At 38.3% G+C, this 15,465-nt stretch overlaps 1 protein-coding gene across 4 annotated transcripts in view; it reads left to right on the forward strand.

Annotated features, from left to right (window-relative positions):
* Positions 1 to 208: 208 nt before the first annotated feature.
* SACS (sacsin molecular chaperone) overlaps positions 209 to 15,465 on the forward strand; it is an 81,941-nt gene continuing 66,684 nt past the window's right edge. The window contains exons 1-2 of one of the 4 annotated variants that reach the window (XM_058277055.2): positions 209 to 432; positions 13,048 to 13,575. In XM_058277055.2, coding sequence (XP_058133038.1) covers positions 13,556 to 13,575 — 20 coding nt within the window. In that variant the 5' untranslated portion in view covers positions 209 to 432; positions 13,048 to 13,555. The remainder of the gene's footprint in view (positions 433 to 13,047; positions 13,576 to 15,465) is intronic. The other 3 variants (XM_071208181.1, XM_071208180.1, XM_058277056.1) reach the window with 3 other exon arrangements.

Genomic DNA, 15,465 nt, shown 5'->3' on the forward strand with positions numbered 1-15,465 from the left:
ACTTTATTGTTATATTACAGGATTTCCTAATTGAACATTGCCTGGTCAAACACTTCATTTTTGAGGAGAGCAACCCAATGACTTGTCTAAGGTCACACAGCTGATATTTAAGAGTCAACTCTTTGTCACCCAGATATACCTCCTAAAAATTAACCTTTGTCATTTGAAGAGCATGAAACATACGCTTACTGTTCGTTTCCACCACCACAATGAGCAACAATACAGCATTTTGCAGCATTAGGGAAAAACCGAGGACCATGATGGTCCTGTCTCTTTAAAAAGTAAAAAATCGTCTGCCTGGGTAGGGGGAGCTCCTGACTCTGCGGCACTGAAGCCGCGGGGACCCGGGCGCTGCGGTAACCGGCACGCTGGGACCTGCTGATGTGACAAAAGGAAAACAAAGGCAGAGGGACCGCGATGCTGACAGCTCGGGTGAGTATTTCAGGGTCCGGCTAGCTGAACGCGAGAGGAGTGAAGGCAGCAGCTGCTGGCGCAGGGCCGGGCCGCGGGGCTGCAGGCACCGCCGGGGGCTCCGGAGCGGGGCTGAAACCGGGTGGGGGAGCGCGGCGGGTGCGGGAGGGGGCGGCCGGGGCCCGAAGCCCTCCGCCCTCGCCGGGGGCTAGGGACTCTTCTCCAGCTGGCCGTGCGGCTGGGGGTCACGAGTGCCGTTTGCAGTGTCCAGTGCGGGCCGGCTGCCTGCAGGATTTGGGGTGACCCGCCAGCTGCAGTGTTGCTAGAGAGATGCTGGTGCTGGAGCCACACAGGCCGAGGGCTTTGTCGTTTCCTGTCCCCTTTCGCTGCGGTGGCGGTCACGGTGCGTCCAGGGACTGTGATGCTGGGTGTGGGGCCAAGGACCCTTTTTGCATAATAAGGTGGGATTCTCAAAGTAGCTTATAGTTTTAATTTATAGTGATTGTCCTCATTTTAAGCAGCATGATCCTAGATGAGTCCATGTGTTGTTATCTTACGCGGTAATGTTTTGAAATTTTGCTTTTAGAGAAAACATTTTATGTAGTTCTTTAATTTTATTCTAATAAGTGATCACTAAATTCTTGGAAAGAGTCTTCCCATCTTAGCCACAAAACATCTCTTTCCCTTTTACTTTTTTCTTAAAACGAGGTTATCTCAAACGAGTGCTGGATGGTTTTGTTTTGTTTTTTTATCATCAATTATTTTGGCTTTAATTTGATCTTTTCTAGCTCTGAAAATGGATGTAATCCTGTTCAGTTTAAATAAAAGGAAAAATGCAGGTTCATTCCATGTTTTATTTTTCTTTCACAAGGACAGGCTGCACTGAAGTTATAATGAAGTAAAACTATTTTTTTTCTCCTCCAATGCAGATAAAAGTAATTTACATTTAATTCTATTTTATTTGGCTTCTTCAACATAAAATTCCCACATTGTTTTTTCAAGCTACCTATTAGTAACCGAATACATATTACATCAGGGTGTAGTTATCATATCAATATTTTACTTATGAATAATCAACTCTCTTTCCCTAATTTTGCTCATGATGTCTTTACTTCAATGATACCAGTTCCTTTCCTCCTTTTCAGTTCCCTATATCTTTTCTGTTCTTAATTAACTAATTTTCAATTTTCCAAACACTCCCCTTTCCCCCCCTCCTACCCCTGCTAACCTCTGATCTACTTTCTATCTTTGCAGATATTCTATTTCTAGTCTTCTCTTTTAAGTGACAACATACAATATTGTCCTTATATGACTTGCTTATTTCACTTGTCTCATCTTTTCTTTTCTTCCCTTGGTTATTTAGCTGGCTGATTTTTTCTTTTTACTTTTTCTTTTTTTTCCTTTCTCTCTGGATGAAGGCTCTTTTCGTCCCCTTTTAATAAACCAAGGCAGAATCTCCATATGCCCATATCTTCCTTGTACTCTGCTTGGTTTATAAGATCTTTTCCACGATAAATACGATGTTTTCTGTTCTTCACATGGTAGGAAGGAAGTACTGTTACGCCTTTTTAAGACCAAAGTCAGCTTACATTGCTAGCTGATTGGGTTTATTGGTGCCTTCTCTAGATTTGACCTCTGACCCTTTTGGGTTCAAATCTCAGTTCTGAGCCCCCTGAAAATTCACTAAACTTCGGTGAGCCTTAGTTCCTTCCTTTGTTGGAAGCTGATGACAGTCATTATATGATTGTCAGGGGGTTTATATGAAATAATGTACGGGAAAGCACTTTGCATGGTAGTTGTACAATGTAGCTATTTATTAAGTATTTGGTCATTTTCCTCTTCAGTCCATCCATCTACCTTTCTACTCATCCATGGTGAAGCAGGCTAAAGTGGTTCCACACACCGTTTTTATTAAAGGAATACATTTTGAAGTGACCTTTTGACTGAGTGCATCTTAATCAGCTCTCATCAGTATAAAAAATTTATTCAATCTTGCTATGGCTAAACACCAGTCTATGTTGTGTGTTCTGTGGGAGGTGGAAAGGCCAAGTCCCTTCGTATGAGTCCTATTAAATTCTTTAAAATAGCAACAAGGGATGGTGATATTGACTGTTTGTGCCATGAGTCCAAGTGAGGACGTTAAATGTGATTGATGTAAAGGATGCCAAATTGGAAATCAGAACAATTCCCATTGCTATTCTGGTCTTGGACAAGTTGGGTGACAATTTGCTCTTTGTATGCTGGTTTTGTTAATATTTTAATTTCTGTTTTATGCACCTTTTTCCTTGCCATCTTTTCTTAATTTCTACAAGTTGCCCACATCAAATTTAGAAGCAAAAGAAGGAGCTGTTACATCATACCCATGGGGGAGCAGAGTGAAGTTGGAAAAAGCATCAGATTGGGTACCAAGGGGGTTGTGTCCAGCTCTGCCTTGGTTTCTCTCAGTGCTAATTGGAAGGTCATTAACTTCATCTCTAAAATAAGGGATATAGAGTAGATAATCTTTAAATTTCCCCTAAGTTCTGATTACATGATTCTCCTTGAGTTTAAAACAATTATGTGATCAAATAAAATGTTTTCACATATGTGGCATCTTTTGATTTTCACAAGAGCCTCATGAAACAGACAATCTCATTTTGCAGATTATAAACCATAAGATCGAGAGAGTAGAATGCAAAAAGTGGGGTTGACTAGATGATAAATCACTTCACTTCTCTTGCTGAAATCCATGAGTTCTCAGATTGCAAATCCTTAGCTCTAGGCCTTGTGTCCTCTTCACAGCACTTAGAATTTATGGTGATGGGAAGTCTAAAATGCCACATTGGTTCTCAGTTTGTAAGAAGTATTGTACGGTCCGTTTCTAGCAACCTTATATCCAGATGAATTCATTTTAAATATTCTGGTCTGAATTATACTGTGAATCTTTCATCTCGTCCAGAAAATACAGGCTCTGAAGGCCATATAGCCTTTTCATGTATTCTGTAATTACACATTTTAAAATGTCAGACCCCTACTATTATATATGTAATCATTTGAATTCGATAGAGCTCTTTATTTCATGAAAGCATTAATTTCTAGAGAATTTTATAAATGTCTGGGATTTGTGGATAGTTTTACATAGTAGTAGAGCTCTAGCCTTTCTTCTTGTTTTTAATGCAATGATAAAGTTAGCTTTGAAAAGTATCATAGTAGCGTTACTAGATAAAATATAGGATATATTGCATGAGACACACTTACGCCAAAAATGTATTCATTGTTTATCTGAAATTCCAACTTAACTCGGTGTAATCTTATTTGCTGAATCTGGCAACCCTCTATAAATTGATGAATTAAATAATAGTTACTTGGAGTGTAAGGATATTAAATTGTTGTCTTTAAGCTTAAAACAGAAATTAAATCTATCTTTATTAGTTTTCCATTAATTAGGCCAAACATTCCTCTAGTTTTACCTAACTTTTTTGTTTCTTAAATGTTTAAACCAAGCAGCTACCCTAAGAAAATTCCAGTCCTAAAGAAAGTATCCATGTTCATCTCACTTTCATAGTCTCTAGAGTCCCTGCTAATGGATGGAAAAAAACAAAACAAAACAAAAAAACCCACAAGATTTTAAATATATTTATTTGGAATCAGATAGACTTGGCTTTGAATCTTGGCTACGTCATACTACTTCTGATACTAACCTCTTGGAGCCTCAGACTTAAAATGAGTCTGATAATATGTTAATAATTATCTCCACAGAGATTACATGATGGTTTTGTAAAGCTGCTGGCATGCCCATGGCAGGCTCTTGAAACAGAAGTTACTTCTGAAATGAACGAATGAATGAATATTATTTTCCCTACAAAAAGCCATAGAGTAACAATATTAATTGGATAATATCAAATGAGATGTCTTTTAATCATATAATCTGTTTTTAATGTTATGTTATTTTGACAGCTTTACTCAGATATAATTCGCATACCAAAAAACTCACCGATATGCTTTATTATTTTTACAAAAAATTTTCCATTTGATGAGAAATCAAACTTTTAAAGGTCAACCTTGATTCTTAGGAGCTTCTCTTCCAGTGTTAGTGCCCGGTGCCTCCAGCCTTGCCTCCCAGGATTAGCTCTACTCGGTACTAGAGAGAAACCTGAGGCTAGATCAACCCGATTCGTGATGTGCTACAAAAAGTATATTTGTATTTTGATTACTTGGAAATTGTCCAAGGTGACTCAGTTATTGACCTTCTATTGGCCATCTTCTGTATGCAGGGCCCTGACCAGACAGAGGAGGGGAGCCCAAGGTGAGCACGACAGCCTTGTGGAACATTCAGCAAAGTAGTTGTGAAAGACTTTTATAACACGTAAGGATTTAGAACACTGGGGGAACGATTTATGTATATGTTCTTAATAAATTTTAAATGCAGTACTTTAACTGTTGTAAATTTTACATAGAAATTTAAAATGTTGATACAGATACTCATACACACATATATCCATACACAACACAGCCAAGGAGAAGCACTTACCTTTCGCTTTACCTCTCAGTGCTTTGTAAAGCACCTTTTCTGTACATATTCCATTGCAGAGAGGCGTATCTGAGGTCAAAATAATGGCAATAGTGGCCTTTTCTATAATACATTGTGCCAACACAGCTCTGTCACTAATGATATCCGCAAAGCTTGCCGTCTTACATTTTTGCCTATTGATTTATGGGTTGAATTAAATAGACTTTTCCCTTTTGTAAAGTTTCCATTTTAAACCAATTTAGTCTCTGCTGACTCATGTTTTACTCTGACATTAAAGAGGGCATGGTGATTATTCTTCCACTCGGGGCCTTCTGTGCGACTGAAGTCTGTCTGTATTAGCACCTTGTTTTTGTGATGTCAGGGACCTTCAAGGGCAAGTTTTCACCATATCCCACAGGATTCGCCGTGTTTGAATCTATTGAGTCAAACGTGATAAAAAAGAATGTTGACTTTTTTTTAACTTCTCATTTTTAGACAAATGTGCACCCCATTCTCAGGGGATTTCTAAGGGCGATTCTGCCTCTATTTTTTGCTAAATGGGTTAAAAGCCCGTTTCTAGGGAAACTAACCATTCTGATAGGGTAAGCTGCAGAGGGCTGCTGCTGTGAGCTCCAGGACACTAACAATAGGGGGAAGGAGAAGTGGTTCAAGACGCTTTCCCTCCTCTAGGACGCGGACCCCTGCCTCTCGTGCCCTCCCCACCATGAGGAGGGTGTCTCATTAGTTCTAAGTCTACGCAGTCATCTAGCAGACACCCCTAGAAACTAGAAACGCTGTCACTGTGAAGAGGATAGAGTAAGGAGTAGTTCCTGAGCACCCTTTTGGTATCCCATCGCTTCTGTCCGTTTCCTTAGGTGACGGTCACGGGGAAGTTTGCCTTGCCCCCTTTCTTTCAGGAGGAGCCCAGGCCTCTGGCTCACTCTTCACTTTCCCTCACTCTTTTCCTAGACCACCTCTACCAAAGGGAGGCTTTTGGCAGAGGGAACGTTATCAGCTATTTGTACAGTGGTTGTGATTTGAGCCCAGAGTCTCCAGGGCTGGTTCTGTCTCCGGCAGTGGAACTCAAATTTTCACATTGGTGAGGAAGTGGAACTCGGCAGGGTTCTCTTCCTGCTCCTTCAGTCAGATTATGAGGAGTGCCAAATCCACCTACTGTGGATAAGGCCCAGGTTGCCAAAATAGGGTATTTTTGCTGGGAAGGCAAAGAGGGCACTGGATGGCTGTGCTGTGCTCATATTAGCCCTGGGCAGCAGCGCCAACTTTCAGAGCCAAATTGACGGATCCCACAGCCCTAAGGATGACGACACAAAGCTCTCCAAGCTGGTTCCCTAACAGCAATTGGAAAGCATCTAATCTTTTGGCTCCAGATGCGTTATAAGTGGATATGAATCAGGGGGCAGAGAATATTGGGAACACATTTCATATTACATCATAGAGTATCACAGAAGCAAAAACAGTGGCATCCGATGTTTGCAAAAACTGGCTGCAGTTTGCTAAGCACTCTTATACACGGTTCAGCTGTGTCTTTATGGTGACCTTATAGGTGGCTGGGACAAGCTAACCCTGTTTTACCCATGAGAAAAGTTGGGCACCAAGAGATTCTGTGACTTTCAAGGTCATGGTGAGCTGAAGATCCAACTACACTCCTCCAGATCCCCTTTATGCCATATGATCCCCAAAATAATATGCTAGAAACAGTTTTCTTCCCCTTTGTGCTTGGTATGGGAGAGTAGGAAATATTTTTTGTGTACCTATGCTTGTATCAGGTAGTCAGTAGGACCTATACGTAAGTCTAACTATGGGATGTTGCTTGACATTTCTGTACACCAGTACATGAGAATGAAATAAGGTATCTATGATATGCACTTTAACAAATTAAAAATACCATAGCTCTACAAGGTAATATTATTATACTGCATTTAATTTTACCAATAACATTTTCAGCTGTATAAAAATTTTAGGGTATAGTAGTTTTTCTTGGCCATGTCAATATACTAAAGAAACAAAATGATCATGAAAGCAGTAAAAAATGCCAGATTTATAATTAATTAATTAATTTATTTTGAAGAAAGAACTATTTCTAAAAAATACCAGATTTATCGTACCATGATTAATTTGAATGACTCATTGAGAACCAGTCAGTCATAGATGTATTACAATGATAGCTCAAATGTTCGCATTCTTTAGTTTTGAAATTGTATTATATTGCTCTTCAATCACATTAAATGCAAAATGAAAGGCTACTAGCTCTTATCTGCCATGCAATACCATTGTTAAGGATTATAAAAATAAATGGGTGATACATTGAAGCATTTAAAAATGGATGCATTATCAGAGCATTAAACATATGCATTTAATAATCCATATGATACTAAGCATATAACCAGTAAGGAACAAAAACACTTCTGTAGTTTAAAATAATAAAACTGAAATAGAACTAAATATATTTTAATTATAAGCCAAGACATTCTTTGCAGATATGTGAGTCACATATCTGCACATTTAGAATTTTTAAATATGACACACTAAGAAATGATTATTTGTTGATGAGAAGAAAGGTGCATGTTTGCACCTACATGCTGGAACTGCTGGAACCACAAAGCTGGGCATGGCATCCCGTAGGCTGGCCCGAGGAACACGTGTCATCTACCCTCTTCTTTTCTAAGACTTAATGATCTAGGCACATCATTAACCTCTTTAAGTTTCAATCTCTTAACCCATCAATTGAGGAAACTACTCTAACTGCTCTTACAGTTGCCTTAAGGATCAAATGAGACAATTGTGAAATACTGTGCAAAAGGAAGCTGACATTGTTTAAACACCATATGCAGAATATAATGTTAATTAAGAAAGGTTTATCAGAATGCTGTGTATCTTTGGAAAACAAATAAACACTTTAGACTTGGGAAATAAATTCCAATGGAGCATTTCACAGGTATAGGATGCATATCCACGATGGTATGGGAGATGGTGATTGGAATTCAAGGAAGGAGTAGGTGCTACAAGTAGGCAGCAAAAAATGAGATTGTGTCGTGAGAAAGTAACTCCTTTGGCCAATTCCTTCTCTTCTTGCCTCCCCTGCCCCTCATTCTTTCCTTTTTTTAAAACTTTATTATGTAGACATTAGGGAGCCCTCTGTACTTAATTCATATTTAATAGCTATTACGATAGTAAATGAAAGGTACTAAAGATACTGTTTCAAAGATGTCATTATTATTGCATTGTTATAAATCTATTTTCAATATTATATCAGGTGAAATGCAATTTGTAGTAAAAATTTAATTTATTTTTTAATGAAAATATTATTATGCATACAAAGAGTGTGTAAATTTGAGCCATTTGCCCACTTTCAGGTTGTTTCTTTTTTTATTTTCAAGAATCTTTATATATTCTGGATACTAACCTTCATGGATTATCTGTGTGGCAAATATGTGCTCCATATTTATGCAGCTTATCTCAGATGAACAGAAGTTGCCAATTTTAATATAGTTTGAGTTTAACCTGCTTTTCCTTTATGGTTAGTGCTTTTTATTTGTTGTTTAAAGAATTCTCCATCCTGGGGTCATGAAGACATTGAGTTATATTTCTTTCTAGATGTGAACTTGGATTTTCTTACTTATGTTTTTAATGATCTGGAATTGCTATTTGTGCAGTGTGAAATATAGAAAAATTTTGTTCTAGTTTCAATGTAGATAACAATATATCCTAGTAACATTCTTTTGAAAGGTCCAGCTTTCCCTGCTGACCTTTCCAAATACTTCTGTCGTGTATCAAGTTTCTGTTAATGCACGGATCTGCTTCTGAGCTTTTGACTCTACCAGATTGTTCCTGTGTCAGTACTGTGCTAACTTAATTATTGCAGCTTTATAGTAAAGGCTTGTTATCTAGTAAAGCAAGTCTTTCCCCTTATTCTTCTTAAGGAAAGTCTTTGGCTATTCTTGTCCCTTTGTTTCCCCATAAAACATTTAGAAACAGCTTGCCAAGTTTTTTTTTTTTTTTTTTTTTTTAACATGGCAGGTGACATAAAGCTAATTAATATTCCAGATTACAGAATCTGTATTTTTTAAGATATTAATAAACTGGAATTAGAGACATAAACTCGTTCAGTGAGGTTGATGGTCTACTCTCTGGTAGATGAGTATTTCTCTGATCTCCCTAATGTAATGTTCCTACCAGGCAGAAGATCGTGGACAGAGCTCTAAAGTCTTGCATCAAGTTACACAATCCCTTGGAATCTCATATTTTATCATAATGAGTCCTACAAAACCTGCATCTGTTCTACAATACATTCACATTTTACGGTTATACTTAAATAACATTTTACGGAACAACCCCCTTACCCCCAGATGGCTCCCTCATTGGTTTGCTTGTTGTTTTTGCTGGTGTTTTTGCTCTGTTTGTGCTCATTGGCTGTTCGTTGTGTTTTGTTTTGTTTTGTTTTGTTTTGTTTGCGCTCATTGTCAGCTTGTTGTCTGTCTGTTTTTTCTTTAGGAGGCACTAGGAACTGAACCAGGGACTTTCCATGTGGGAGGTGGGTGCTCAATCGCTTGAGCCACATCTGCTCCCTGCTCATTTCAGTATCAATGCTGAATACAGAGTCTCACCATAATCAGTTATAGGTGTGGTCTTTCTTGGGGCAAAATTCCTCTGTCTGATGAACCTATGAAACCTAGAAAACAAGTTATCTGCTTCTAATATACAATCATAGGATGGCATAGGATAAACAATCCCAGTCCACAGGGAAGAAATTGGTAGGAAAACATGGGTCATGGGTCTCTCACACATCTGACACCCAGCGGGTGAACTCCATTAGATCTCAAGGTCTGAGAGCCCTCTGTGGCTTGATACTTTGTCCTTTGAGCATTGGGGTGCAGTATCCCTCCTGAACATCAGAGAGCAAGGTCTACCCCCTCCAAGGGCTGGGACAGATGACTGCATCTTCTGCATGCAGGGCTGACCTGCCCTTTCCACACATGTGGGGGAACCCACTCACTTGGCCAGAGGAGAACTTTTGTTACAGACCTTTGTTTCCAAAATTCTGCTTTTGATGCCATTCTTCCTTTTATTTGTCCCTTCTCTAAGTCCAGGCTGGTTGTATTTCTGCTCATACAAATTTTGCAAAATATCTTGTCAGCTTTGTGTGCAGTTACAAGGGGTTCATCTAATGATCCTCCCTGGACAACTGCTTTTCCAATCTTGTCTTCCACTGATATGGTCGACTGGATCCATTTTACCAAGGGTTGTTCAGTGAAACCCTCACATGGATCCCTGTTCTCTGGGGTCTCACCTCCTAGAAGCTGATAGAGCTGCTGCTGGTCCTTAGCCTCAGCACATGCTACCTGGTAGGCTGGAATTTTCGAAATCATCAATTTCTGGTTCCTTTGTGTTTATCCCTTTCCTCTTGCCTTTTACTGTAAGCTGCAAGGAGAAACCAGCTTAGCTTGGAATCTCCTCAGCTAAATATCCAAGCTCATGGCTTGCAAGTTCTGCCTTCCATTGGACATCAGAACAAAATTTCACCAAGTTCTCTGCCACTTTATAACAATTTCCTTTCTTCCAATTTCCAATAACACATTCATCATTTCCTTCTTTTTTTTTGAGATTTTAAAAATTTCTTCTACCCCCTGCCTCTTGCCACTTGCTCTTGTGCTTGCTGTCTGCTCTCTGTGTCCACTCACTGCAAATTCTTCTGTGTCTGCTTGTCTTTTTTTCTCATCTTCTCTTTAGGAGGCACCAGGCACTGATCCTGGGGTCTTTGGACGTGGGAAAGAGGTGCTCAGTTGCTTGAGCCACCTCAGCTCCCTTGTTTGTTGTGTCTCTCATTGTCTTTCCTGTGTCTCTTTTTTTGTTGCATCGTCTTATTGTGCCAGCTTGCTGCGTGGGCCAGCTCTCCATGTGGGCCAGCTCGCCTTCTCCAGAAGGCCCTGGGAACTGAACCTGGGACCTCCCATATGGTAGATGGGAGCCCAGTTGCTTGAACCACATCTGCTTCCCTCATCATTTTCTTCTAAAGTTCTCACTGGAAGTAATGTTAACACCCGTATTTCTACTGATGGTCCCTTTAAAGTGAGCTAGGCCTTTACTGTCGAATGTCTCGCAACTTTTCCAGCCTTTACCCAGTACTCAATTCCAAAGCTGTTTCCACATTTTAAGGTATTTGTAATAGCAGCACCCTACTTTCTGGTACCAAAAACGATTTTAGTTTGCTAGCTGCTAAAATAAAAACCATACAATGGATTGGCTTGCCAACAGGAATTCATCTGTTCCCAGTTTCAGAGGCTAGAAGGCTTGCTTCTTCCCAAGGTCGGTATCTTTGGGCTGGCACAGTCTTTGGGTTCTGTGGCTTTTCCATTACATGGCAATGCGCATGGCAGTGTTTTCTTTCTCCTGCAGGTTCTGCTGACTTCTGGTTTCTTGCTCTTCCTGAGGCTTCTTTCTCCTTGTCCACGTTCCTTTGCTTATAAGAATTTTAATTTTATTGGATTAAGGCCCAACTTCATACAGTGTAGGCACACCTTAGCTCATATCATCTCCAAAGGTCCTGTTTACAAACGGGCTCACGTCCCGAAGACCAGGGGTTGGGACCTGCACATGCCATTTGAGGGGGACACGATTCAATTGCAACACTGTCTCTTAGTCGACACATTTCAAATTGAAGAGTCCAAATTTTTAAATCTATCATAACATGAAAAACTTCCATCCAATTAATTTAATTCCTTTAATTTAATTTTAATCCTTAAATTTTAATTTCAACTCTAGAATTTCTGTAATTCTTGACACATGGCAATCAAAATTTCATGCTATAGGATATTATGCAAAAGGTCTTGGATTGTTTTTGTTTGTTTTATTTTGGTTTTTAGTTAATACCTAGTAATAATTTTAATAATAGCAAGTTAATAGGGAAATAATTTTGGGAAAGAGTAAGTTTTGAATTCTTTTCCTGCATTTTTTTTTGTTTTGTTTTTTAAGATTTTACTGGGTTTTAAGGAATATCTAAGAATTTATAATGCTTTAAGTATAGCTTAAGTCATTATCTGTAAATTACACCTGTCCTCAGTAAAGCATTGTTGGACAGCAAAAACATACAGTAAGTCAGGAACTGGTCCTCTGGTTTTAAGTTCATCACTTCCTTGTTGGGTGAACTTGAACAAAATAAATAACCCTCCTGAGTCCAAGTTTCTTTAAAATAGTAGCAATTCTACCTCTCTTGTTCTATCTGCTTCAAAGAATGATTGTAATTGTTACCTCTGATAATGCTTAATAGAGCACCCTGAAAGTTTCAAAGTATTTTAGAAGCATGATATTTGCATGAATGGGGACAGAATTCAGTCTCACGTGTACCTCTAGTTTATCTTTGCTTGAAAAGTTTGTCATTTTTTGTTGCAGGCACCAATGATTATTGAGAATATTAGGTAAAATAAAGTGTTTACTCTCTTTTTACTTTTTCTTTACTCTTTTAGTTTTTGCTTTTTATTCTTTTACACTTTACACATTTACTCATCCTTCTCTAAAGTTGGTGTTTTGTTTCCAAACATGAGTTATTTTACGTGTGAAGTCATAGATTTGGATTTAAAGGGTGTCATTCTTGTAAAATAAAGGGTTTACTCCCTTACTTTTTCTTTACTCTGTTAGATTTTACTTTTTCTTTATTCTTTCACTCTTTACACATTTACTCTTCTTTCTCTAAAGAGGTGTTTTGCTTCCAAGCATGTGTTATTTTATGTGCAAAGTCATAGATTTGGATTTAAAGCATGTCGTTCCTGAAAAAGAGCACATTGTGTGTGAAGGGAAATATTCTTTTCCACTTGGACGAAGTTAGACAAATAGAGGAATGAAAAGAACTGCATAGAGGGTGAGCGCCTGAAATTAAGTTGTTAGGGAGATGTTTTTTCTTTGTAGAGCCTGGCAGGTGTAGCTGCACATTTGTACAATTGGCTACACGTCCTGTGAGGGGGACAGATGCCATGTTAACTGGCAGGGACCAGGGTGCAGCCAGCAGCTTATAATTAGAAAGTTACTGAAGCTGAGAACCATGGCTGTATGTCCCGAGAATTGCATTTTCAGTGCACTTATTTTGAACACTTTCCCCTACTCCTTTCTTTACACTTCCTTGATTTTTCTTTCAGGGTCACAGAAATGATGCTAAGATGTAGGTGTCCCCAGAGCAAGAAGACAGGCTCTCAACGAGTATTTTATGTCTCCTGAGATGAGGGTGAAAAAAACTGCATCAGAGAACTTCCTTGGCATCTTCCCCCACCACCTTTCTAAAGAAATACAGAAGATTCTCAGATGAAAAGGTTAAACGTGCTTTAAGGGGAAAAGCTAAAAACCCTTTGTTAAAAATACCGTTCTATCTGAAGAACTTCTCTGGGTTATTGGCTCAAGGTTATTACACAAGGAGGTAACCCCTGTCAGACTGGAGCGTCGTACTTTAAAGAGCACAAACACAAAACACAACCATGTTTTCTGACATCAGATGATGGATGGTCGCTGAAGGGGAAAACAAGCTTTTCACTGGCTAGGAAGAGCGGACCGTGAAGTACACAATTAAAGGGAAGAAAAACAAAGGACTTAAGCAGAAGAAGGAAGACCGTTTCATGATTTTCACAAGTCACTCTTTCAGGAGCAGCGATAATGGAGACCAAAGCTAATAGGTAAATGAATTAATGTTTAAATTACAAAATTTTGTGTTGAGATTCTTTAAGGCTTACTGGGTTTTCCCGAATGAAATATAAGTAATGAACCACAGATGAAAGCTCTCTAGAGGTAGAAGTGAATACACGTGTCACTTTACATTTCAGTTTTAACTGAAATCATATATGTAACATTTTAAGCCATAAGGTTGGAAATGATTTTTTCACATTGGTCCAGATAGTTCTGGATTTTCTGTTTCCAGGTGGGCCTGCTGTAATGTACTATCAGTTGGTGTTTTCCTAGTTTCTCCTTCGTGAAATGTGTGTCTTTAGTGCCTCTCATTTGTTATTCAGAAAATATCAACAAAAAAACTGTGAAGTGCTTAGAATTGTGCGAACCGCCAACTCTACAACAGATAACCTGGGAGAGAAGAGAGAACACTTCACTTTGCCTTTATGAACTCTGACAATAAAAGATAATCCTTGTTTCTTTCCTCAAATTTAGCTGCTATTTTATAAGAATGTATGCTTATATACAAGCTTGAGTGTTGGGCAAAACCATAATATTTATGTCTCTTTATAGTCACCCCTCAAATTTCTATGTCCTCTTTTTTTAACGTTTATAACAAAATATTCTTTCAGATATATTTTGACTGCAGTGTTCAGGTAGTACTTTCAACACTCAAAATTTCAGTGCCATAGAGATCAATTTAGGTTTCATGTCTCCTTGTAGCCTAGTAGTGTGAACAGGCAAAAAGACTTTTCAAATTTGGCTGTCAAATTTGAAACAGAAATATTGTGGAAAAAAACACTTTCACTACTTGTTTTTCTCTTGACATTTTGAAATTTTTTACTCATTAGACAGAGGAAGTAAATGTAACTTTATAAGTAGAATTTGTCTGCTAGCAAAGCAGGGTTAATTTTGTGGCCAATTGTTATGGAAATATGTGAATGCACAAGCTATGGAAGTGACTTTATGGGTTTGATTTTTTGAATAATCAAATACTGGAATATTTGATTATTTTCTGTCTTTTCTTATAATATGAGGAATCACCAGAGATGAGTTTTCTTACAGATGGAAAATTATATAAAAGTGAAAGAAATATACTTATCTATCATTATACGTGCTGTCTCTACAGTATTTGTATGAACTTTTTTTTTACTTTCGGAAGTGCTTCCATATTAGTGCTGTTTTTTTTCTAGTTTTCGAAGTAGTTTTTTTTTCCTTCAAATTAAAGGTGAACTCATATTTATTTAACTTACCAGTTGATTAATTTGTTATTAAGGACTTTTTAAAATTCATTTAAAGAGCAGTAGTTCTATAAGAATCATGGATGCTGACACTTGCTATACATTTTCAACAGTCAGGATTGATTTGAAGCATGAACAATGTGGAAAAACAATGGATTATGTTATCTTGGGCATCATGAGGTGGTACAGTCTATTCTATTTATAGCTAGAAAAATGTATGAATTAACTGAGTGTATCTTTGCAAATATTCACATGATGTGAGCTCTGGGTACTTTAGAGTTTCCTTAGAATTAGTAATTTACTTGATGCTAAAATAACAGTAACTGGATTTGGCATCACTGATGTATGCAGAGAGTTGCGGACATGTGTTGATGGTCAAAATGTCCATCTTAAGTTTGTGTTTTTCCCATTTAAATCCTGACTTATTAAGACATGCAAATGTATAAGACATTGTTGCCTGCTTTCCCAGTTCCTGGGTCAAGAGAGCAAATTTCAAAACTTTTAAAAAGGATCCCAGTCTGGACTACTCAAACTCTGGATGCAGGGGGGCCTGTGTGGATCACAGGGTTAATGAGGAGTGTCTCACCCAAGAAGGGATTTTATGTAACTTTTTTTTTTTGAAAATGGAAAACAATTTAACTGACAAAGCAATATAAAACA

Source organism: Dasypus novemcinctus, chromosome 15 (assembly GCF_030445035.2).
Source record: "Dasypus novemcinctus isolate mDasNov1 chromosome 15, mDasNov1.1.hap2, whole genome shotgun sequence".
Lineage (NCBI taxonomy): Eukaryota > Metazoa > Chordata > Mammalia > Cingulata > Dasypodidae > Dasypus > Dasypus novemcinctus.